Below are 26,201 nucleotides of genomic sequence, written 5' to 3' on the forward strand. Positions count from 1 at the left end.
AACCAGCATGTTTCAAATGAGCGAAATATCCATTCAAATGGATATTTAGGATTACATTAAGGATATGAGTTCAAGAATCCACAAATGTATATTAACATCTACAGTGCAAGGAGGGAAGCAAAATACACGAGAGGCAATGACTATTGCTGCAGCTGCTTTGACACTGCTACTGTGCAAAACAATTAGAATACAGACACTTTTATAACAAAGCTCCAGCCTAAATACAGCTGTCTCTGCACAAAGAGCCTCACATTTGTCACTGGACTGAATCCAGACCTGGATGTTGCTTTTCAAGAAAAGTTCTTGAGGGACAGGACTAATATTTATTAGCACCAAAAGCCATACTTACACGACTGTGCTTGTATGGCACATATATATGAACAGCACTTCATGTTATGAAAAGAAGCAGATCTGGTGCATGGGAAAGGACAGGAAAAAAAGGCAATGCTTTTTCTACTGAGGGTTTGATGAGTATAAGATGTATTCTAACCTTTGATATTATGAGCCTGGTTTTCATAAAGAAACCCAAAAAAGACTACATGTTATAAAATGCATACCACAAAACAGCAGTACTGTGTTGGTCTAGCAAACAAAACAATTCCCCAGTCCCACTGGAAGCTTACTGGAAATGGAGTTTTCCTCCCTTTGCACTTGCTAACATCTCTGTATTGTTTAGAGACATAGCTGTGATTGCACATAGGGTTGGGGGACAACAATCCTGGAAAAGGTATTGGGATCCAGCTTTGCTGTATGACCTTGAAGAAATTTTTTTTTCTTTTACCTGCCTTCAGAGCAGCCTGTGAAGTATAACATGTACTAAGTGTTTCAAGATCCTGAAAAGCAGGGTATTCTGGAGTTCTTTGTATCTTTCTATGGAATGGCTGGCAGGGATACTACTAACAAAGCAAAACCCAGAAGTGATGAGTGATGATGGTTCATTAATCATCAAGTTCACCATGGTAACAATAAACAAACAAATAAATAAACAAATCACTAAAATCAGACATGAGGGCCTTCCCATTGTTAGGCACCATGCTCTGAAGCACTAGAGGCACAGAGCACAGGACCAGACTCCTGTTTGAGTTCATTGGAAGAGCTCTGGGATGTGAACCAGTGAGGCAGATCTCTGTGCATGGCCAGATCAGCCTCTCCACTGCCTGCTCCTGGCACTAACTCAGGGCTCAGCAGGGCAGGTGATAAGCACAGCACTTGCAGCCACCTCAAAAGGTGCAGTGGGATCAAACAACACACCCAGCCCAAGCACACTTTGCTGCATAAAAGAAAAATAACACTTTGCTAACCTGATGCAGAGAACAGGACAAAGATGGGTTTCATTCAAAACAAAACATGTATCATGAAGAGGAATGCATCACTTTTAACCTTTCTGAATTTCACAGAAAGTTATTTCCTTCCAGGAAACCTTTAAGGTTGTTTCTCACTGCCCTTAAGGGAAGTGTCAGCAGGTTACACATTCCCATCAGGGACCTGGTCACAGCAAAACACTATCAACCTATTTTGTCCTCATTTTCTGTGAAGTCTTGCTTGGACACCAGACTGTTTACAGGCTCCCAATCCAAAGGCTTTAACAACAGGAAACAGAAGGGAGGGGTAAGATTTCCAGTCAGACTTCTGACAAGATCATTTTGACCTAGTATTGTGAAATACCAGCAAGAGGGTATTTGCATCACAATTAACACACTCGAAATAATAACAGCCGTTTTCACTGAAGGGTGAATTCTAGTTATGGGTCCTTCTGGTGCTGTCATAGAACAGACACTGACCGTTAAAAACCTGCTTCTAGGACAAAGAGCCTCACTAAATAACAAAGGGAAAGCCTGAAATGTGCCCTTGAGGGAAAACGTTGCTGGGAAGAGAAACTGAACAAATGGTCAAATTATCTATTCAATTAAGAATACTTGCCTGCATTAGTCAGAGGCAGGAGAAGGAGTTAATGCTAGAGAACAGCCTCGATAAAGAGGGGATTGTGCTACAAACCCAACGGTTGTCCAGGGCTCTGCTGTTAGCATTGCCTGTATGCAAAGGTGCAGGATTGACAGCTCAAGCCTGAAATCCTTCACTAATCACAGAACAGCCATGCAAAGCAAAGTGCAAGCTTTCCATGCTCCCTGCAAAACGCTCCAGCCCTGTCCTCCCTGGAAAAGGGAAGGGGTTGCAGAGCCTGCAGAGGTGTGAAGGCAGCCAAGCCCCTGCAGCACAGAAGTACCACAGATCCTGCTGCCCTGACAGCAGCCAGGGAAGGGGAACGGACATGCTGCCCACTCGTGTTTGCACCACATCACCTTGGGGAGGCAGAACTCATTCATGCTAATCTCAGAAGGATCAACCTAATACAGCTGCTTCAGTTTTATTCAGCTCAGAGTGCAGCACAGCTTCCCTGTGAAGTCATCTGCTATTTATACACTATATCCTTGGAGATTCTCAACAGTGATCAGATGGTCCCTTGTTCTCACAAGCCAGGTTTTCACTATTTAATATTATTCTAATATTGACAAATCAGGTATAATTCTTTCTTTTCCGAAGTTATGTTTTCAAGTTTGTTATTTTCTCTGTAAGAAGATAACTTGCAGGTGGCCAAAACTAAGTCAGACAGAGAATATCATGAGGAGGAAAGATGTAGAACAACAAAGAAACCCCATGCTCAGTATGCCATACACTCATTTTGTTACTGGCACAGCTGAACACTGGGTGGAGAGAAGAAGTCTGCCTCCTCAAAGGAAATGTACCAGGCAGCTTTGTGAAAGGCCTTATACACCCTTCTCAGACACTTCAAAATAAACCACTGGACTTCTTCGGATGAAGTGAAGGCTTAAACAAAAACACTAAAAGCCTCAATCACAGAGGCCCTGTAATTCTGGTCAGCCACCAGAGCTACAAGGGCAGCATGAGAAACCCAGAAGAGACAAACAGCAAAGGTCAGTGCCAGGAGCTTCCTGAGGACACTGCACTTGGCTGGCATCTCTCTCTTCCCCCTCCCCACTTGCCACCATGCCAAGCTTTAATATAAAAACACTAACCAGGTGAGTTAGCCAAGACTGAGAGTGAAGCTCATTTTGATGCACACAGAAACACAAAGCTTTTGGGTTTTGTTTTTAAATGAGACTGCTTCATTACAGAAATACTGATTTTATTTTTGTATATGGGAGAGACAAGGATCAGAAAATGGTGTAGGAGGTGGAAAAAAAAGAATACTGTGAACACTAAATGCATTTAAAACTACCCCAGAAAGAAGGGACATTGCTGAGAAGAGCTTTTCAAAGAAGAGGAGGGACTAGTGCTGCTGTGGCCTTCCTGCAATACCCTGTAATGCTGATCACCACTATGGTGCCCTTCAAGTTAACGAGCTTCAAATCACCTTGGCCTTGCCTGCACTGTGAAATGGCTGTAACGGACCACTCTTCAATGGACCACTTTTCTACTTCCACCAGCTCCCACTGGCATTCCTACACCACTGAGTACCTTCAGAGCTCCTACACCACTGAGCACTGTCAGAACTCCTACATCACTGAGCACCTTCAGAGCTCCTACATCACTGAGCACCATCAGAGCTCCTACACCCTTGAGTACCTTCAGAGCTCCTACATCACTGAGTACTGTCAGAGCTCCTACATCACTAAGCACCTTCAGAGTTCCTACACCACTGAGTACTGTCAGAGCTCCTACACCACTGAGTATCCTCAGAGCTCCTACACCACTGAGCACCTTCAGAGCTCCTACATCACTGAGCACCTTCAGAGCTCCTACACCACTGAGCACCTTCAGAGCTCCTACACCACTGAGTACTGTCAGAGCTCCTACACCCCTGAGTACCTTCAGAGCTCCTACACCCCTGAGTACCTTCAGGCTCTTGGGCTGCTGCCGGACCTCCATGACGTGCTTGCGCCGCAGCTCCCGCTCCCGGCGCTTGTTGTACTCCAGCTGGTTGGTGAGCTCGGTCTGGTGCTGGAGCCGGATCAGCTCGCAGCGCATCTTCTGGATGGTGCTGAGATGGCGGAACTCCAGCTCCTGCATGGACTCGTGCTGACGCAGCAGCATGGCGTGCTCCAGGTCCTTCTGTGTCTGCCTTTTGTTTAGCTCCTAGCAGGAGGACAGAGGGAATTATTAGGTTCTTTGTACTTACTTGGATTTCCGTTGACAAAGTGACATTTCACTTTGTTCACAAGGGCATTTCTCTTCCCAAGGCATCTGAGGACAGACCACAGAGTTTCTTGGTCTTATCAGCAGCAGACAGCAACGCCACCGGTAATTTTTCCTTCCTCATTTCACTTTTCTTCTTCCTGTTCTAGATGCTCAACAGGATTCACAGTAAGCATTTTCTGTTAACTGTTGTGTCTGATGACTTTTTGGACCTAACAATTCTCCTGCAATAGGACATTAACCTGTACATTGGATGCCACAGGGATTAGCAGATGGCACTGCAAAGCATCCAACCATTGTTCTACCACAACACTTTGGATGTGGTAACAAACCCTTCTGTTTGATTTGAGCTGGACTGCAGGTGCTCCTGTGAGATGCACTTCACACAGGTGCATCCAGGTCTCATTTCTGCCTGCTCCCTTACCTCCCGAACCAGGTCCTGCTCCAGGTTATGGCGGCCCAGGAGCATCCGTCTCTTGAAGCGGCGACACTCCAGCTCCAAGTACTGCCTCTGACGCCTCAGTAAGTTGGCCTCTTCTTCTGCCTGGAAATGCTGGATGTTCTCCTTCTGCTTAGAGAGCCACTCCTGCTTCTCCTTCTTTGGAGTGCTCTGGTTTTCATTCAGCTCCTGATAATCGCAAGGTGATTAATTGTGGAATAGTTACATTAAGTTCTTTAGCCAGGAACTGGACACACCTCACTAATAAACTACTGAACTATGTTCTACTCTCTCTTCTCAAGGTTGGTGCCATCTCAGCCTCTTCAAAATGCATCACATCACATAAGGAACACTAAGGAAATACCAGGAGACAAATCACAATGGAACAGATTCAACTACAGCTTTTTTTTTTTTTTTTTTGCACTGGCCAAAATATTAGTTTATGTCCAGTTTCCAGACCTATGTATCAGCTGAAAATATCAAAATGAGGGGTTGCCACTGAAAACACTTGGAGATACTGCCATACTGCCTGGTAAACATTTTTACAGACTCCCAAACGATTGAGAGAAGTGATATGTTCATGTCCTGTTGTTCAAACAGAACTCCAGCCACATGAAGCACATCAGAAAATTTTTTGTGTCTTGCTCGATGAGAGCACACACCCATTTTACAGTAACTCATCAAGGCACAGCTGCTCACTGAGATGCCAGAACACACAAAAATAATGTAAAGAAGTTCACAGGTAAAACTTAGAGTTTCCACATTTGTACTACATAGCTTAAAGTATCTTTGGTAAAAGGCTCTGCTTGCTTGAATTGCATACTAGAGATGCCCATGCAGTAATTAAGACTTGTTGTGATACATTTCAACTGAAGTATGAGACAGAACTCCTCTGTATTTCATCAGTGTTTCTTGGTGCTCTGTGATCTACTGCCCACTTAGGAAAAGATTCTATGTTATTATAAAGAGCCCACGCTACTGTAGTTTTTGTTAGATCTTTCTTGGCTCTGCTGCTCTTTAGCCTTTTTTTTCCTCCTGGGAAATGCCTATGTTTGGGAATATTTCCTTTAGAGCAAGTTCCAAAGTTGTGTCACACAAGTTGATGGTTGAGCATTAAATGGTTCTTTCAAAAAAATTATTTATAGTGCTTACGGTTTCAGTCACTCCACAAAAAGAATCAGGAAGTTTGATTCTACAGTTTCTCTGCATTTCACAGAGATCTTGATTTTCACTAAAATGCAGTGATTATCAAGTAATTACACAGCTTTCTCCACTGAAATTAATAGTGCTATACAGGTATTTTCCCTACAAAAAATGCAGATAATTTTTACTGCTCTGTTCTCTTGCTCCTGTGCAGGAATATCATTAAGTGATAAGAAACTTCACTAACTGCTACAGGGAATGGCCACTACCTGCAACAACAATGTGTGAGAAAAATCTTCATGACCTTTCATAAACGTTTTTCATTCCTTAGGATTGCCAACTTTGCATGTTTGTGGCTAAAAAGCAGCATTAAACAATGAGAGGTTTGTACTTTCACAAGATAAACATACAGTTACCAACAACTAACTAAAAAAATAAATTCTCTTACTCAAAGGTCAATGAGATGGAACAAATATAGTACACACAGGACTCTGCTCACGAAATGCAGAACTCACTGCAATCCTGTGGAAGATCTGTGGTGCAGTGCCACTTTTATTTTCACATGCTCACCACTCTCACACCGTGTCACACATTTCTCATTGGAGATGAATTACCTCTTTCAGCTGCTCTTTACGGAGTTTATATTCTCTCTTCTGGGACTCCAGGAAACTGTTCAATTCTTTTTTCTGTTGGGCCTGAATATGCTGTTGGAACTTCTTCTCTTCATTGGCCATCACTTTAGCCTACAGCAAAGCCAGCAGCAAGTCAGTCTGAGTCCCAATGGATTATAGCTCATGTCCAATTTCAGCCTCAAGACCCAGAACTCATGGTGGTCACCACAACATTCACCATATCTCTGGACAAGTTCAAGTCAGAGGAGCTTGTCCTCACTCTCTCCTCATTCCCCATCCCATCAAGGCACCCAGCAGAGTCCTCCTCCAGTGCCACATTCCCTCAGCACTATTATTCAGCTAATCTTGCCTAAAAAAGTCAAAACCTTATGATAAACTATATCCTCAGCCTTCCACTGAGAGATCAGAGATGAACAATCTATAATAACTGCTGTAGGCAGCACCACTTCATTATCAATTATTTAAAAGCACAGCCCCCCCATATCCATACACAACTAGACAGTGAACATTTAAGTGTAGCTGGCACATTTCTCCTCAGGCTAATCTGCCTCCACAACACTCCATGGCAGGCAATTATTGACAGCACAGACATGGCAAGAGAGAGGAAAACCCTCAGTGTTTTTTCTGGGGTCAGAATTCTAACATTCAGTACAACCCACTGCCGTGAAGGACATACCTTTTCTCTAGTTACATAACCCTTAGTGTAAGGAGGTGATGTATTAACCTTTTTCTAATTAGCAATTTGCTTGGCTCCTGAAAACAAGACATCTCAGAGTCCACACTGACTGTCATCTCTGCACCAGTGAGGGGAAGTGGACAGTTCAATGTAATTAACAAACATGGGTTGGTCTGATAAACCATAACCTCCTACCTCTTTTTCCATGGCTGCTTGATGCTTTTTAATTAGCTTTTCCATTTCTGCAGCAAAATTGTTACGCTGCGTTTCGAGATCTTTGTCCAACCTGAGGCGGTGCTCGTCCATCTCTGCCTTCAGTTTATTCTCTAATGCCATCAGTTGCTTCTGGTGCTGCCTTCTCATACGTTTATAGCCAGACATCTGCTCTCGGAGCTCAGAGTCTTGCTCATGTTCCTGCATTTGCCTTGTCACCTAGGAAGATAACCACACCGGGCCAGAGGAAGTTAATGCTGCTTAATCTGCTTTTCAGCAGTCTTCAAACCACAAAAGAAAACGATTCAGTTAAGAAATATGATTTTGTTGTAAAGAAAAGCACATATCCTAATGGCAGCAGAGCAGATTAAAAACTCAATTCTGCTGTAGGAGATAAGCTCACATGGGCTCCAGCAGAAAAACAGTACAATTGTTACAAAGCTGGTACTAAATAACGGCCTTTTAGCCTAATACAATGAGGGTGGATACATACACACACACCCACAAATATTCATAATATGCATATGAAAATAAAAACCAGCTTATTACTATAAATGGTTTCCTATATTCTACAGGGCACATTGGATTTGAGACCTAAAATATTTAATACACACAAATTACATTTGCCCAGGTATCTCACTGAAGCTTTTATTAAACGACACTGAATTATTTCAGTGACAGCATCTCAGTCAGTGAAGGTAGCTCATATCGTGGTGACATTCTGAAAGCTCTGAGAAGGTGCAGAGGGCTGTGCTCAGAGCATGCCCTCCTGCAGAGCTCTCCCCAAACCAGCCCTCCACGTACCAGCGACGCTGTGCGTATGGTAGCGAAGTGCTCTCGGTTGCGATAATGAGACTTGTGGCGAGATACTTGGGGAGGAGACTGGGGTTCTGATGCCCTTGTCCGAGGATCCGACTCCTCTCTGTAGTTCTCTTCCTCCTTATCAGCAAATGTTAATGGCAGAGAATAAAGAGAAACTGCGTTACTAAAGATTTTTAATTTTGGTCTTTTTATTTGAAAGGAGGAAAAAAGCGTTTTTACATTCATCAGCCCTGAAAGATCCTCCTGCTGATGAAGGTATATACTGCAAAAGGAGTTCTGACCTACAACATTTGCTTTCAGAAATTTCATACTGAATTTTTATTACTAAGAGGAAGATTACTAACCAAAGCTGGATATGAGGAAAAATAATGGAAAACTGAAAGCTGAGTTAAACAGTTTACTGCAACAAAACATAAAAGCTATAAAGTAGATTTTATCAAGTCTGAAAGACAAAAACAATATCTTTGTAGCTCTGAAAGACATAGGAAGATTTTCATTACACCCACTGCAGAAATACCTCAAAGCAAATTTTAAAACTTGTCATGGTCTATTCCACATTCTTATTTTGAGTTTGTCATTCATCACAGAGCGATTACTAGTTAGATATGATACACTAATTAACTCCCTGAGGAAAAACCTGTGTCTTTGTTGCATATCTGGGCAAAGAACAAGACATTCTAGCCACACCTATCATTAGCCACGGAAACGGTACTGCTTTGAGCAAACGGAGTGATAACCCCTCCATGGCAAGAGCAGCCCAGCTTAGAGGGCACTTCCCAGCCCACCCTTCATCTGGCAGAGTTTGGAAAGCAGGGAAGTGGTTTCTGCTGCATTTTTTTTCCTACACTTTATTCATTAACAAAATATGCAAATCAAGTGCTGGGGAGCTGGGTGCTGCAGAACTGATTTCAGCTTCTACTGTAGGTCTTGACTTTAAGAGTTATCTAACGAGGAGGTAAAAAGGGGAAGTCACACATCCTGTTGTCCCACAAGGCAGTGCTATGCATGTAAAGGGTAGCCACCAAACAAACCTATTTACAACCTCCCATTCCAACTCCTCCTGATAAAGCAAACTGCTTTTGAAACAATTCCATTAGTAAAATCATTTTTAGTGAATTAACAAAAATAAATCTTCACAGCCGCTTTCCCAAGTCTCCACTGCACACTCATATATATATTTGGGGCACAGTAATATAAACTGCAGATAATGACTTGGGAATGGGAACAGCTGACTTTGTGCCAAACAAATTCTCTCCCACTTTACACCTTCGAAGTTCTCCAGTAAGAACCCAGTGCTCACCGGCTTTAGATGAATGACAGAGCTATTTGACATCACGGTGTGGTCCCCCTCCATCATATCCAGCTCGCTCTTATCATCCGAGGCATCTGGAAGACTGTTAACACTACTGCTTTGGCTACTGGCACTGATAGACATACTAGGAATGGACTGATTACTTCCCACACTGTTCACTGTTCCCGTCCTGCCCACACCATGATCTTGTTCCTAGGAGAAAAGAATTAGAAAGAAAATTCAAACCCATCCCAGTGGTACCTGTGGACATTACCAAATGGAACATTTATTCCATTTCTCTCTAAAGGCATCCACCTGCCACATCATGGTATTTCCACCCTCCAAGCATTGCCATGAAACGTTTTTCTTGTGGGATGCTGGGGAGAGAGAGTCAGCTCTGTCAAGATTTAACTGGCTGATGTCAGATTCTTTTCAGCAGCGAGCCCGTTAACAAGCTGAACTCTATCATGTATCAGGCACATCGTGTCACCAGAAACTGCTGTGACACCAGAATCACCTGATTCTGGTGAATCTCTGTTCAGCTGGGACCCTGCACTTTGCAGGCTCCTTTCTGTACAGAAGAACTGAAATTCAGAGTCTCCTTCTCTGCATGGTGACTGCAACACTCAACCCAAAGAAGAGAAATCAATTTCCCTGATGACCTGTTTTTCTTTTATTTTCTTTTTTTTTTTAAATAAATCAAGTAAAAACCTCAATGCCTCAGATTTAGAATAACATTCTCAGTACATATGGTCAAAACAGAGGTTAAATGTAGTTGCTAAAGAGTCCTCACGAAGCCTCATAAACAGGCAAAGAAAGCGAGGATTTACAGGACTGGAAGCTGACTGTTCAAGCATGAACACATGGCACAGCTTCTTGCCAGCACTAGGCATCTACCCTGTTTGTCCTTGTTTGTGCCTTGAGGTAGCTTTATTCCAAGCACAAAGAGGGAGACAGTGTTTACAGCCAGGTGTGTAAACAGACTCCCTTCGTTTCAGCAGTATCTGAATTGTGGTTATTTAAATGACAGTCTCATTCTCTCTGGTTCAGTGATGAAATCCAGCATTTCTCTCACCTCCTCCTCCTCCTGTGTTTCCACTGCAGGGCCATTGTGGGCCTCCTGGAAGAGGAGCTTCTTCATTTTACGATACTGCAGGTTGTCCAGTTCTCTCACTGCATCCTTTGTTCTCTGAATCAGGTCTATTAACACTGTTTCGGGCCTCTCTCGAAGAACAAACATGTGCTGCAGAACACAAACAGGTGAGTGGCCTCTCATGCCTCCAATGCACATGCTTTGAGAACACAGTGATGAGCCTTAGTTGGGTTTATTAGCTCTCTTCCCTGCACAGGAGAACACCTTCACAGCTAACACTGGCATTATTTTTAGACTTCGCAAACCAGACAGATTTCTGAATGATTGTACCAAAAAATAAAGGTGTAAAACCCCAGAAATAGCATTTTACATGCTATGAAAACTTGCTCACTATAAACCTAGACTTCATAGACATTATCTACTAGTGGTTTAGTGAGGGAAGAGCAACAAATACCAAATAGAAGCTAAAGATGCTAGACTGGCTAGTATCTTTAACCAAATGTTAATTAACTCATCAGCTAACTCTCAGTATAAATCCCTTTTCCTTGTTTAGAAAAGCCTGGGAATCAAATATTCATCATACAGCTCTGAGTCATAAAATAGGCTGTGAACCTTAGAGCTTGGTCCTGGAACAGTTCCCCATGTTCTGCTCTTCTCTTGGAGATATTCACCACATTTCTCTGCAAAGGTAGCTATATTTTGCCCATAGGTAAAGCAAGAACTGTCTATGTATGTCAGAAGCAGCTTTTGCAGTCTCCAGATGCAATGTGCTGTGGAAGCATGAGTCATTATTAACACCACCACTACTTTCATTTTGTTCCTTTGCAGAACTGCAATGCTGTTTCCAACATGGCACATTCCCTACCTGTCCCTGAAAAGTGGCATGCAGCTGTTTCAGACTATAGTTATGGAAGGAATCTGTTCCCAAACGTTTCATTTCCATCAATGTTCTCTTTAATTGCAGCACATTGCTCAAAATAAAACCAATCTGTAGAATTCTGAAATGGCAGGACTACACACCCACACTGAAACCTTTCCTGGATAATTGCATTTGCTTTCTGAATAGACAGTTTTCAAAGAGGCACAAGTCCTCAGAGCCATTTTTAGGTAAAACCATGCAAAAAGGTGCTGATAAAACCTTCATAAATAGCATCAATTTCCCTGCAATACAAAAAATTTGGAAAAACACTGTTTAGCAGAAGTAGGGCCAGGATAAAAAGAAACCTAAAATGTCAGAAGCACTGTAAAGAGAATTACAAGTTAGCAAAATTCTGAATGCCACCTGATGCCACAAAGGAAATCCATCAAAGTCACACAAAAAAGCCACTCCAACACCCAACTTCTCTGTGAGTTCTGTTCACATGTCAGCCTTTTGCAACAATCTACCCCACTGGCTTTGTCTCCAGACTACAGTGAGCCAAAGCCAAGTACCTGCAGCACTCAGGAGCACAAATGAAGAATTAAAAAAGAAGCTAAGAAATGAAGCAAGAAAAAGCCTGCAGACTGCTGAGACTTTTTCATGCCAAGGAAAAATAGAGGGAGGAAAAACTGCTTTCTTTTGCCTCCTTTTCCCCAGCAGTGGTTTTCAGGTACTGCAAAAAGCACACTGGAGTGTTTTATAGCACAGAACACAGAGGGAACTAACAAAAGGTACTTGCTAGCTAATGCATGGCAGCTCTGTCAGGATTAATTATAATCACTGGAATGATTGAGTTTACAAACTACAACTCTCGACAAGTCGATGGTCATCCAAGTGTCGCTTGGTGGAGTGACCTTTTATGCTGAGAACTCCAAGGCTGGCTTGGAAAGTCACCTGGGGAACACTCTGAGACACTGCAGACAGGCAGTAAAGCCAGAGCTGCCAGCTCAGGACAGCCCAGGGCACTCACAGCTCAAAGGTGTTTGAGCATCGTTAACCATAACCTTGCACAGTAGGTGAGACAGATCATCATCACAGGGCACAGCCCCTTTTAATACCACATGGAAAACAGAAAGGACAAGCAAGCCAACCTTCAGAAGCTCCTCTGATGTAGGCCTGTCTTGAGGAATTTTCTGGAGGCAAGAATCTACGAAGTTTCGAAAATAATCAGACCTGTGTCAAGGAGAGGAAAAAAAATCCACCTAAGTTAACGACCCAGTTTAATTCATTAAGGAGTCAAGTTCCTCACATCTGGATGCTTGTAGCTCCTAGGCCAAGAACTATGGTTCAGTAAACCATAATTAGGAAGTTTTTAACTTTTGAAATTAGTTTACTGTATTTGCTGTTTTCAAAAGACAGTTGTTGAGGCTGGGAGGCACAAAATGTTACTACTGTCCTTTATTCTTCTGAAGTTTATGCAACAGACACTTGCCACACACAAGCTGTGTCTTCATCTTGCAAAGCAATACTCCAACAAAACAGGATTTAGAAATTGACAGTGTGGTTTGTGATAAAAAAACACTAAAGCCCACAGTTTTGGCTAGCTTGGGAGCTTCAAAAGTTTACTGACCCATGAACAGAATTTTTTACAGGATCTTAAATTCTTCCAGCAGCCTGTCCTGTTCCTACTACAGTGAAGAGTCTCAAACATATATTTAGTAATTGGTCAATTTTGTGTACTAAATGTATAGTGAATCTAATGAGAACCTTCCAGCTCACATCCTCTCAACAGGACTCCAGCCATTTCAAGAACTCAGCATGACAAAGCACTCCATTTACAGCCATCCCCTACAACATTCCTCCCTCAGCAATACTCACCATTCATTAGACTGTAGTGTAGGGGATTCATTCTGCGCTATGTGATATAAGGCACTCATTGCGTTCATGTTAAACAAAGGAGGCTTCCTTTCCGCTGCACACAAGAGAACAGAAGTTTTTATATAGGGAGATAGTCTCATGTTGTTGCTCTTTTTATTTATTTATGGTTTTTTTTACAGTTTACATCCCTTTATAAAGAAAACCACATCAGCAAAATCCCTACTGCCTGAACATGGAACCCCAAACCAACCCTACCCTGCAATCAGACAGATATGTTGGCATACGTCCTGTGCCATTGCAGAAGATGAAAGCCCTTTGAAGATCAAATGCCTTGTCCTCTCAAGCTTTTAAATTACGTGGTTTATCATAGTTGAGTTCTCTGACTCATTGTAATGTACTAAAATAGGAGTAAGTTAACAGTAAGCTCTATACTGGGTGTTTAGCCACTAAGCATTCTTGGCTTCATACACCCCCCCCTTTGTTTTTTTTAATCTACAGTTGCTAAAAAGCTAAGAAATATTTATTTCTAGCAGGACAACAGTGATGAGGAAAAAGCTGGTTACAAGAACCATCAAATCACACTTAACTGACTAAGCACATGGGCAGGAAGTCAGCAACAGGCCAACTCTTTATACTATTTTGAGAGTTGCCTTCTCTCTTTGGCTCTTCTCTCTCTCAAGCTTGTATTACTCTTATAGACTGACACAGCATGAAAGCTTAATGAGGAAGGAGATGATCTCACTGTAACAACAAAATTGAAGCTTCATCAGAATGTTTATGGGGCAAACTTTATAAAGCTCAGCCTTGCCATAGACATTCCAGAGAAGCTGGTCAGGCCACGAGGATGTTCCTACACCACTGAAAATGCAACAGAAAACTTTCCTTCCTCAAGAAAAATAAACAAAGAAAAAAATAATGCTACTTTTCTTAGTCTGCTTAGTTCTGAGTTGAATAGTAGCACTGAACTATGGATCAGAGATCATGGTTCACTCATGGCTATGGCAGGATGGACTAAGCCCTACAAATTCCTCAGAACGGGTAGATTGAGGACTTAAGTCTTTCCTCAAATTCAGCACTTCACCTCCTCTAATCTGTCACATAACTAGTTGCTGCTATCAAGGATCAGACAGATTATTCATTAAACTATTTTAACTGACTGTTCTCTCTACCTTTTTTCTCCTCTTAGCTCACCTGAATAAAATATAAATCTTCTGGAAACCCTGAAACTGAGCCCTCAATAAAACCATTTCTAAGACTAAGTAATAATTTGAGAAGACTACCAGACACCTCATTTCCCTGCTGTCTTCCCATGCTTACTCAAAGCAACACAAATGAGCCAGGCACACGGACCAGCCTACACTGCTCTGCTGTCCTGACCTAGTCTCACCTCCCACCACGCCAGCAGCCGTAGACGAAGCCCAACACGCTTCATCCTGCAAGAACGCGGCGTGCAGGACTCCCGGGGGTGTGGTGGCCATGAGCTCACTGCATTCCTGGAGCCCTGCAGCCAGCCAAGTCTCCTTACTCCACTCAGAGCAGGATTCTGTCATGACAGTCACACCCCTTCAACTTGCTTTATATTGGCAACCAAAAAAGAAAAAAAAAAACCAAACCCCAACAAACAAAATCTCTGCTCTGAAGAAAGAATCTATTTCGCGTCCTGGAAGAAAATGAAGTTGACAGTTTGGAATGCCAGACAGCATTTTTAGCTAAACTGTGCAGTTCACATGGATTAGTGTGTTCCTGAGAGCTCTCACTGCCTGGCTGGGCTGCTCCTCCATGGAGGCTGGGCTGGAGCACGAGCAATCAGATCTGACAAGGATGGGAGGACAGCCTCAGGTGCACGGAGCAGTGGTGTGCATGGGGTGCTTCAGCCAGGGTGCTCTTGCTCCAAGGAAACACCAACGTGTTAAATTTAAACAGAATGCCATACTAACACTGACCCTTTAAACTCAGCCTGCTTTAAAGGGTCTGTTCTAATGGTAATACCATCATTTCTTTAGGGTTTGAGTTTCAGGTTACCACCTCAAAATCGGATTATTCCATATCTTTTTGTTTAAAGAAAAAAAAAATCTATTCAGAAGTTAAAACACACACTGAATACAGCTTTGAAGTTGTAAACTTCTCCAGAACTTCATCACTGCAGAATTTATTATTGTATGTTAAATTTTCACTGAAATAATATCAACTTATAGCACTAAATATATCTCCACATTGGTACCTTTAATGGTTCACTTCTAAAGCTGCTCAGCAATTGACTGTTTTTCAGTTCAGAAGTTAACTGCCTGTTCCACAGAATGTGAACACCCTCAGTGACATCACTTGGCCACTCTCTTTGTCTATATAACTCTTTTTCTTCAGGTAATGAAAACACCACTTCCATAAACATCAAACTGGAGACTTGGCCTGGAATTCTAGAAAGCACATTTCACTCTTATCTCTAAAACTCAGGGCCCAGAGAAACCAGGACAAGAAAGGGAGCACAAATCTTCTGCACTGTGATTCAACTGCCTAAGTTCCAGATATTAAATAACAACATTTTAATTATTTTTTTTTCAAAGGAAATAACTTACCTAACTCAATACAGGTAATTCCAAGAGACCAAACATCTACTTTGCCATCATACTGCCCTTCATCCATGGCTAAAATCACTTCTGGGGCCATCCTAAGAAAAGAAACTGGTGCTCAAAATAGGCAGTGGAACACATTATCTTCATCAGTATGAAATAGGCTGTTTCCCTGATTTCAGCTACCATAAACAAATCATTCCCCAAGCTATCAGGCATGACAAGGGGATACTGGGAACAAAGACCAGGCACCCACACTGGTGCAGGCCTGCAGAGGCTGTGTGATGCTCTCCTGTGCTTTGCCCAGCTTTCCATTTGTGAGTATCACCACCTTCTCACCCTCCCACATTTCCAATAGTTTAGCTGGCTGACCAACTGTGGTGAAATAATTATAACATGCAGTTGAGTAAACACCACAGATTAGGTGTAAGAGATCAAAAGCATACAAGGGATCTGCAAAGGGGTTGGTTAAGTGAACCTGGCCTTTCCTATGAAAGAAAAAACACTTCAGTTATTTCAACAACCAGACAGGGTGAGAATACATGAATTGTTTAAACCACTGGGGGGAGTGATTAAAATATATTACACATGATTCAATCCTACCTCTACCACTTTAGGTCAGTCTATGCAGAACAGCAAAATGTTTTTATTACTTTTTGTGAACTACAAACACAGGGATACACAATTTCTTGGAACTCAGAGCCTGGTTACTATTGAAACTTTTTTCCTAACAAAGTAAATTTTATCATCACCACAACTGGAAGATTGCAAAGCTAGCTCAAATAAGCCCAAGTATATTAAATAGCCAATATGTGATCCTTTCAATTCACAAAGCCAGAAATGAGTGAAACTCTTGGCTTACCAATATGGCGTCCCCACAAATGAGTTGGCAGGAGATGCTATGGAAGCAGACCCAAAGTCAGCAAGTTTCACCTGTCCTGGCTCTGTCAGCAGGATGTTCCCTGCCTTGATATCTCTGGTGATAGAATACAAGTGTCAGTATTACTCCTCTCCAAAGAAGAAAACTCCCTATTGGACAGTCTATGAAACACACCAATATTCACATATTCAAGCTGCAAAATATTCACATTTCCTCCAAACACAAGGTCTTTAGCCATTAGGCTAATTGCTTAAAGTGGCCCTTGATTTTAGATTTTTTTGTCTTACATGTTAGTCTTAATGTCTGTCTTAAAAATGAACTTTAAATGACACAACAGGATAAACTTCACATACAGTTCAGCAAAACCTTCTGAATCAAGTACGTCCTTTATCAAAGTTTTTTAAAAGGACTTAATGTAACTATTCAAATTCTTCATCCTACTAAAATGCAGAAGCTACTTTAAACACAAAGAACATTTGCATCCCAAACTTACTGTGTGCTTTTCAACATGTGTGTTTGTGTAAAACTAATTATTCAAGAATTAGTGCTCTCCCTGTCCAGTATTCTTGGCCTTGCAATTCCTACAAACTCTCTGGGTGCACTTGCTATTCACTGCTTCAGGGACAATCAGCACTGAAAAGCTTAGCAGATTTGAAGGAATTCTGCAGAAATTATGAACACCAGCTGTAAGAGACAGTTCATGTACAGATACAGAGCTTGCTAGTGTTTACACTACTATAAATCACTTGTTTGGGAGCATATGGATACTGTGAAAAGAAAATCTCTGCTTACAATATTGAATTTGGGATGGAGGGGATACAAAACAAATTACATGTAAGTGTGTATGAGACAGCAAAATGTAACTACTTACCTATGGATCATATTGTGAGAATGCAAGTATGCTAATCCCTGGAGAGCACCATGGGTAATTGCTGCTATTTCCACTTCTTGCAATGGCTTTTTATGAACTTAAGGAAAGAATTTATGTGAAATTCAGTATTACAGAAAACAATACACTTTGCAGCATGCAAGCCAGTACTGTTAGCAATGTAAACAAAAACACTAAAAGTTCATTTTCACTAGGTTCCGTATGAGAAGCAAATGTAAAAATAGTTCACAGAGTATATTCTATAATCAAATGTAATCTTCTAACTATAAACCAGCAGCTATTTACTACCAAAGAGACCACTCTCCAACCATAAACTACATTCCTGTCAGTTATGGGACCAGTCTCCCAAGAAACTACTTGAGACTCAATATCCAGTTTTCCACTAATGAAGTGAAACCCCCAACCCCAGAAATTTACAGCAATTCACACACAAATAAATTGTAGCAACACAGATGAGACTCTGGCAGCTCAGCTTTTGGTCCTGAAATGCTTCTTGCAAGGAAAGGAAAAACTTACTGGCCACGCACATCTCTTCAAAGCCAGTTCACTATAACAAGCCTGATAGAAAAATGACCATTTAATGAAAGACCTCAACAAGCACAACCCTAGTCAACAGGCCTACAGTTGTTAGTAAGCATTCAGATCAACAGCAAGGGTTTGCAGAAGTAAATCTTGAACTGTCATGGCAGGAGAACCTCAGAAGCAATCAATAGCTGGCTGACAACTTTAAAATATATACCAAGTTTATCCTTGGTTTATACCAAGGTATAAACCAAGGAGAAACTAAGCACCTGGAAAAGCCAATATTCTACACAAAACCCACTACAACTATGCAAGAATTTGATACACTGTTCCTATTCATACACACTCTGGCCCCAAACAAAACTATAAACTCAAGGAAAATTCTGTGATGCTGTAACCCCCTAGTTCAGTACTCTACTTCTGACTTTCCATCAAATAAACGTGTGTGACTCACTTACCTTCTAGTAAGTCTGATGCTGATCCTAAACAATATTCCATAACAAGCTGTTATAGGAAAAAAACCAAAGTAGTTAGAAAATCTGTAATAGTAAATACATGTTTTCTAGACTTGTATGGAGAATCTAGAACTAATTCCTGGAGCACAGAGTGCAGGCTGCCATAGCAAATCAAGTATTGCTTGTACCATAAACTCCATCCCAGCACTGCTACACTGACCCCTCCCACAAGTACAGCTCTAACTGGAATTAAGCATAACCCTCCTGTGTAAGATACCAAGCAACACCACTTGTAAGGAAGGCCAAAGCACATTCATAACCAGTTAGGTATTGTATTACATATCATATTTTATATGCACATACTTAACAGGAATGTTAAACTGCACTTAACAAGCTTATCAGAGTATTAAAGGGCTATTTAGGGATTTACTTAAGATTCTGTCCCAGCCAGATTTCAAAAAGAGAAACTAAAACTTTGCCCTACAGATTTATTGAAGCTAATTCACAACACAGTACTTACAACTTAAACTATTAGTTCAATAATATGATTTCTTTAGTATATTGAACTACAAAACTTTATTAGTGATGGATGTACATTATTTCAAATACTCAGTTTATCAAGCTAAATACACTAGAACAGCAACATTTAACCTAAGCACAAGGGAAAATTTCCTTAAATCTTGGTTCCAGAAAGTACATTCAGTTTGTTGAGCACCTGTAAGGCCCTTGGCTATGCTCATCTCAGTCTGTACAACACCAGTGCTCAGGTGCCTGCCAAAATCCAGCTGGGGAGATTTCTAAGCACCTTAACCAAGGCAAGAGAAGTGCAGAGCAGCAGATGCTTACCCATGCTGTATGCTCCCGCAGATAGCAGCCTTTGTATTCTATACTGTTAGGGTGTTTTATTCTTTGGAGGAACTTGACTTCCTTAATAATATCCTGCCATTTCTGTAGGGAATAAAAGCAACAGAAAGACTTTTTAGAACTGTTACCTTTTTGTTGTTGTTGTTACAATGTAGTTTAATTATTTTAAGAGGCAAAACTATCTCAAGGTTCAAATCGAAGTAAGTTTGTATCAACACTACGATATTCACTGCTTAACTCAGCAAACCAACAAAGTAAGTTGCTGATCAATTAGGCTGTATGAAAGGATCTCTCATCAATGTAATGCTTTATATTTATATGTGTGAACAGGATATACTGATAAACAATATCTGAGCAAGTCCTCAAGAAAGAAGTGATCCTTTACTAAGGGATACCAATTCTGTTGTCAAATCAAACACACACCCCAATCTGAAAGAGATGTGGGTGATAAATGTCCTTCAGCAGGATCAGCTGCTTCTCTCAACTCTTGTTACTATAAAGACCTATCCCCACTAGTCTCTCTATTACACTGGATGAGGCTCCCTTTATCAGCTGCCAACTATCTGAGTACATTCTTGATAATGTTTCTCTATCACTAGTTTAATCTTTACAAGGGCCAATTTAAATGAGTTACCTACTAGATAAAGGAATGGTTCTGCTGGAGAAAAAATATAAACAGATAAACAAAGCCAGGTTTATAATAAGGGGAGCTCTGTTAGTGCAACTTTAAAGCAAAGAAGAGGCCAAAATGTCAAGTTCCAATGTGTGCCTAGACACTGACATTGCTTCCCTTGGAAACCTCCAAGCCCCCCCATGTGCTGCACATCCACATCTCCTCAGGCAGGAAAGGCAAGAGTCTGAGAGTGCAACAGCAAAACTACAACTACACTAAGTACCTTCAAAACCAAATGCAGTAGCTGAAACCATTTAAGTATGCAGCCATAAACGTAAGAGTGTTGACACTGCAAATGTTTTTGAGCAAGAGTATCAGTTCTGAAGCTAACCAGAGAGAGGAACCCAACACCAAGAGGCTCAAAAGCTGGTTTCCAGGTCCTGTTAATCTCTCAGCACACTCTTCCTCATATGTTGGTATGTGGGTAGTATTCACAGAGGGACAGAGGGCCCATCTACCCTAAGGCTTTGGAAAACGTGTGCCAAACCTGAATAACAATTTTAGGATTAGAGAAACACATGAAACCAGGGAGCACAGAAGCCCACAAGTGAGGCAGCTGATTGACTACATTAAGCATTTCTCAACACCAGAACTGCTATAGAATGACACAGTGCAGCTATAACAAACTCTCTGACACTGGAGTGACTTAGTTGCCTTTTACCTTCAGCCTCAAAGGCTTTGAGGTACTAAGCAATAAAAGCCAAACCAAGAAAGCACCATGCTAAACTTCTACACTGGGAAGAGAGAAGTGATGTATTAGTCAAGAAGTATTCATGATTTCCTGCATAAAAAAAAAAAAAGCTCCAAGATCACATTAAGAGCACAGTACTACATTTTTGAAAGGTTTTAAACCTATTCTTAGTATAAAATATGACCTTATTTGAGAGAATAATTGTTCCCACCAATGATAAAATCTTATTATGAAACCAAATGATATCAGAATGCCCTTAATCAATTTTCTTTACATAAGCTCAATCATAACTCCAGTGAACTTCTGAACAAAACAAATAAATATGGATGTAAAATAGAAAGTGTTTTAATCCTGGTCTTATTACTTTCTTCAAAATAAAGAAACATACGCATTGAAGACAAACAAAAGCTATTTCTGAAGCATGCACAGTTTGTTTCATTCATGTGAATAGAGTATTTATAGCTCACAGTAATTAAAACAGTAGGACAAGTAGCAAGTACAAATTATTCTTTCATCAGTACACAGTTAAACAAGTCACCGCAGCGACAAAACAGAAACAGGCACAGCAAATTTAACTCTGAAGCTAGAATTCAGGACTGCTGGAGAGACACTGCCACCTCTACCTCCTACACAGACACACACACAGAGAGGAAGGAATAGTTCAGCTCCTTGGAGTGCAGATGATCAATACACAAAAGGCAGGCACAGAAAGCAATGAGCTGTTAGTCGAACTCATCAGAGCAAGACTGCTGCTGATATTGGAGGGAGGGAACCATAAATGCTTTGGACAACACGCTTATGAGAAATACTTCTGCTGAAAAACCATGCCATGATTTGATAGATGTTATTTACCAGAAAAAAAATCAAATTAGCTGTTCCTGTCACCTTGGGCTTTTCAAGAATTTGTATTAGCACTTAAACATTTCAAGTATAAAATCAGCTCTCACTGCTAAACATGCCAGGGAAAGGAGACACATCTGGGGTGGCCATGAAAACACTTAATGTCTAAATCTCAGAGGCCCACTTCTGGAAAGACTGCCCACCCTTCTGCAAGGACTGCCTTAACCCCTGGCTCTGGCAACTCTTCTGGAATTATGCTGCTGTTCAGATTTTCACACTCATTCATTCACCACTCCTTTGCCTTTGTTTCAGCTGCTCGTGAGCACAGTCATTCCAGGGAGGGATAGGTTCTGCCTCACTACTTGGTACAAGCAAGGCTCCCCTGGAAGCTCTCACTACTACATCCTTTCCTATAATTCCTCTGTCCTGGTTTTTTGGAAAGGTATTTAAAATGGAACATTTAAGGGCAGTAAGACACCAACATACAAATCCATCATTTTACTTTTTTTTTTCTATCTATACATTTCTGTGGTCCCAAAAAGAGCCCTTTGAATCTGAAAGAAGAGAGATCCACCTCTCTTTTTTCAGGAGCAGATTACACAGAAATACACTGAACAGTAAACTGATTTATTTTGTTTATACAATACTCTTATTCACCTTTACAGTTACAGAAAATATTTCTGCTGCAGGAACCCAAGCTAACTAAAATCATCCCAATATATTAATTATTTCCAATGATCAAGGTTTAATATACAACATGTTCTACATACCTCATTGGACTGCTTCCCACTATATGACATTTTCTTGATGGCCACCACTTCATTGGTGCGCACATCACGTGCCTGCAACAGGAAAACACAATCCATCAGCTCCTTCAGGCCCCAGCTTTCCATAAGATGCAAACCACACACAATCATAAAATAATCTCCATTCTTAGTTAACAATTGCAGAGCATTAAACTAAAATATCTTCCAAGAGGTGTGACTGCTGCAAGAATTAGAAATTTCTTTCCCAAGTGACAGGGAGACAAGGCATGACATTTTTCCATGCTCAGCATCTACCAAGTCTCTGCAGGAGTCAAGCATTGTGACCTAAACTAAAAATCACAGCTAATAAAAGCAGCTCTGATTCAAGTAGAAGGGATTTTCCTTCCATAAATCAACTTCTCTCCCTGCCCAGGCCCATTCCACATGAAACAGAAGCAAGGCTCAACCACCCAGTTCCATCCAAACCACATGGAAAGATGTCCCATGATGCACTGGAGACAGCCACCAGTGTCTGGAGCAGGTTTCTCCCCAGTGCTCCCAAAAATTAGCTCTTGTGTCTTAAAGGAAGGCAGATGATACAGAGAGACATGGCAGCAATCCAAGTGACCCATCTTCAGATGAGACTTCTCAGTTTCATAGTATTGTTATTTACACTGCACCGTAAATGTACATAGTTTTTCACACTTCAAAGGCAAACTTCCTGACTTCAGACAGCAACAATGCAAGGCAAGGACTAGACAAGAAGCTTTGTTTAATTCAGCACCAAAGCAAGGGCTCATTCTCCACAGCAGGAGAAGAGGCAGCACCTTGCAGGAAGGAGGGCTCCAAGTAAGACCCCAGATTTCCTCTGTTAGAGATTTCAGCAGCACAGGAGGGTGGTGGAGGAAAAGACCTCTGAGTCTCTCTGATAATAATAATCAACTTGGACATGAAGCCAAATGATATAAATCAGAATAATGTGCACCACAGCACTCACAGATGACTGATGAAAATGCTGATTTTAATATATTTGTACTATCAAGCACAGCCTACCAGAACATGGATTAATGAAGTACTAGGGCTCTGCCTTTTGTAAAAAGCTTTTTCAGTCATGTTTTAATTCTGCTGTTCATTAAAGAGATTCCCAGAATTCCCTGTCAGTCTTTATTTCAACTGGCTATGATAAGCTTGAACCAATACTATTTTTACTTTTCTTTCTGTTTGAGAGGATCCTCTCACTGATAGTACCTGTAAAGTTGGGGGGGAGGGGGGTGTGTGATTATTTTTGTTGTTTGAGACAAAAAAGTTGGAATAAAATTCTGACTGCTAGATCTTTACTGACTAAAAACAACCTTTAAAACATTCAACTGTGTGAAGAACTGCCAATAAAGCAGGGAAGCAAAATACTACAGCAAAGCAGAAGGAACCCAGCTCTAACAAAAGAGAGTGGGTTATTCTTCTGCTCCATCTGCAGTGTTCCAGTGTAGTAGGTTTCCTGTGTCAAGCAAAAGCTATTATTACACTGCAGAGCAGGGAGTAGGGTAAGGATAATACCAAAAATGATTCAGAGGTGCCAGACTTGCAGTTTCTAAGAAACTAAAACCATGAGGTGAACCAGCAAAATTCATATCAATTATAAAAGGAAAAAAAAAATAAAAGGAACTTTCTGCTACGAAGGATGCAACAGAAACAAAGAGAGAGGAGTAAGATGAATATATATCACATAATATATATCATTGGTGGGATCACTGCTAAAAGGGAAGGAAGATGGGTACAACTATCAGTGAAACACTGAACTATTTTAAATAAGGTAAGGGAGATTTCAGGATTATATGGATTTTCTATTGGGTAATTACCCCCACATCTATTTATCAACAACATTTTTTGGTGCAGGCTGTATGCCATGAAAGCTGCCTGCAGAGGATGCTTGGCATCAGAAAACCCAAGCAAACAACACCTGACAGAGTGTGCTGGACACCTACAGTCCTGGAGAGGGAGAACTGTCCTGGCTGACACCCCAGTAATATTAAAATCACGGAGTTGCATTTGCTTTTTTTAGTTTCTCTGTGATCTTGGATAATTGAAAAACAGTTCCCAGACAAAAGCCAGGAGGATGTGCAAGGCCAGCTCCCTCTAACCATCCAAATGAGCAAGGCTTGTTTCATGGCAGACATGTATGCACATATATCCTGCTTTCCTCCAAAAACGCCACACAAAGGATCAACATCTGGTGACCAGAGTAGCTTCAGCATTGATACAGGTAAAGTATGCACAAAGAAGTGGATATGTCAGTGGGTTCAGTAATGCCATTTAAAGCAGTTATTAATTATAATCCAATATTATGTTAATTAGAAAAAGTGTAATTGTTTGCAGTAGCAGAATCAAAATTTTGTTAAGTTAAGAAGTTTTATTTCTAGCTTTACAGAGGAATAAAGTACCCAAGAGACAGACTCCCCTACGTTTTAGTTCTTCATGATTATTTAATTCATATTAAATTTCCCTCTCCATGTTGTCTCTCTGATCTTTTGGGCTTTTGTTTGAAGGATGGGGCACATTGCATGGAACAATTTCAGATTCAACATCTCAGAACCATTAGTAGTAAAAAAGACACAACACAAAACTTACAGGTTTAAACTTCCTAACACAGACACAGCAACAGAGTGTCTTTATCAGAAACCCTCTCTTGACAGAAATGAAGCCCCTACACGGGCTGGGGTTGTGTGATGCACTGCTTAGACCTGTCTTCATGCAAGTGCCAAATCAGAGGTGCTTTCTGACAAAGAACCACAATCCAAATGCCAGCAAGTAATTGCACTCTATAGTGAGTAAATACCGATCTGTAATGAACTGGTGATTTAAAATGGTGGGGGAAAAAGAGAAAGAATGGCTAGAAATTAACGGCCTGCGAGTTGCAATTGCTTTGGAGATGGAGCTGGTAATGGGCCATCGGCCCTTACCACAAGGACAAAGTTCAGGCAGGCTACAAATACCCCATGGCAGCTTGCTGCTGGTGTTTGGGAATGCTGTTTGCTTCCAGCTCACAGGCTACCTGCAGCTGCAGTATGGGTTTCCAGAGCTGTGTGGTCCATGCATGCCTCTGAAAGATAGTGCTCCAAAAAAATTCCATAATATTTCTTCAATAATATTTCACCATAGCAGGAAGACAGATTTGTCAGTTCCCTGACTTGATATTCACTCTTTAAGCAAAGTGAGTAAACGAGGTGAACTTAAGGCCACAGGTGAGTATTGTTTCATTAGAAAACACTTCCTCCCCCAGATCTGTTCCCAGACAGTGGTGGCTCATAGTTTTAAGCAGGGAACAAAATTAAGAAGCTTTTCCTAATTAGTTCATCTGTGCTGCATTAAATTTGTGCTGGAAGGTTCCCAACATGGTCTGCTGCAATTATTAACACTGAATAGGCATCTCATAAAATAGTGACACAAATGGCTTTCTGAAGGAAAATTGGCAGGTTTGGCCACACCTCCTATAATTATAAACGTGAAAAGGTTTTTTGAGGAAAGTGTTTTTTAATGAAGGCCCCACAATATTTGGTTAACACACAGCAAGCTGCACTGAGGTTGCCATGAGGATCCTGTTCATGTCAGGTAAGTATTATGCAGATGGATGCTGGGATTCTTGCCTGCAGTAGGAATGGATGTGACAGGACAAATGACAACAAAAGCACCAACACTCAGGTGTCAAACGTAAAGAATGGCTTTAAGGGAGCCTCGGGGTATGCACAAAGGGGAAGAGAAGTCAGTTTCTCTCAAGGAACAAGAGGTGATAAGGAGATGATCAGACCAAGAGAAGTGCACTGCCAGTCGGAATTGATGGAGCAGAAGTCCACGTTTTAATTTGCACATAAATCCCTG

General features: G+C 41.2%; 1 protein-coding gene across 3 annotated transcripts in view; it reads right to left on the reverse strand.

Annotated features, from left to right (window-relative positions):
- Nucleotides 1-26,201, reverse strand: part of TAOK1 (TAO kinase 1) — a 69,667-nt gene that overhangs the window by 14,124 nt on the left and 29,342 nt on the right. For all 3 annotated transcript variants that reach the window (XM_041423172.1, XM_041423169.1, XM_041423171.1), the window contains 15 exons: nt 22,353-22,424; nt 19,361-19,462; nt 18,518-18,563; nt 17,520-17,616; nt 16,631-16,744; nt 15,775-15,866; nt 13,202-13,295; nt 12,475-12,556; nt 10,447-10,614; nt 9,381-9,584; nt 8,063-8,197; nt 7,241-7,477; nt 6,352-6,480; nt 4,580-4,783; nt 3,856-4,095 (listed from right to left, as the gene is read on the reverse strand). In XM_041423172.1, coding sequence (XP_041279106.1) covers nt 3,856-4,095; nt 4,580-4,783; nt 6,352-6,480; nt 7,241-7,477; nt 8,063-8,197; nt 9,381-9,584; nt 10,447-10,614; nt 12,475-12,556; nt 13,202-13,295; nt 15,775-15,866; nt 16,631-16,744; nt 17,520-17,616; nt 18,518-18,563; nt 19,361-19,462; nt 22,353-22,424 — 2,016 coding nt within the window. The remainder of the gene's footprint in view (nt 1-3,855; nt 4,096-4,579; nt 4,784-6,351; nt 6,481-7,240; nt 7,478-8,062; nt 8,198-9,380; nt 9,585-10,446; nt 10,615-12,474; nt 12,557-13,201; nt 13,296-15,774; nt 15,867-16,630; nt 16,745-17,519; nt 17,617-18,517; nt 18,564-19,360; nt 19,463-22,352; nt 22,425-26,201) is intronic.

The sequence above is a fragment of the Onychostruthus taczanowskii genome, unplaced genomic scaffold, assembly GCF_017590055.1.
Source record: "Onychostruthus taczanowskii isolate IOZ18803 unplaced genomic scaffold, ASM1759005v1 scaffold75, whole genome shotgun sequence".
Classification (NCBI taxonomy): Eukaryota; Metazoa; Chordata; class Aves; order Passeriformes; family Passeridae; genus Onychostruthus; species Onychostruthus taczanowskii.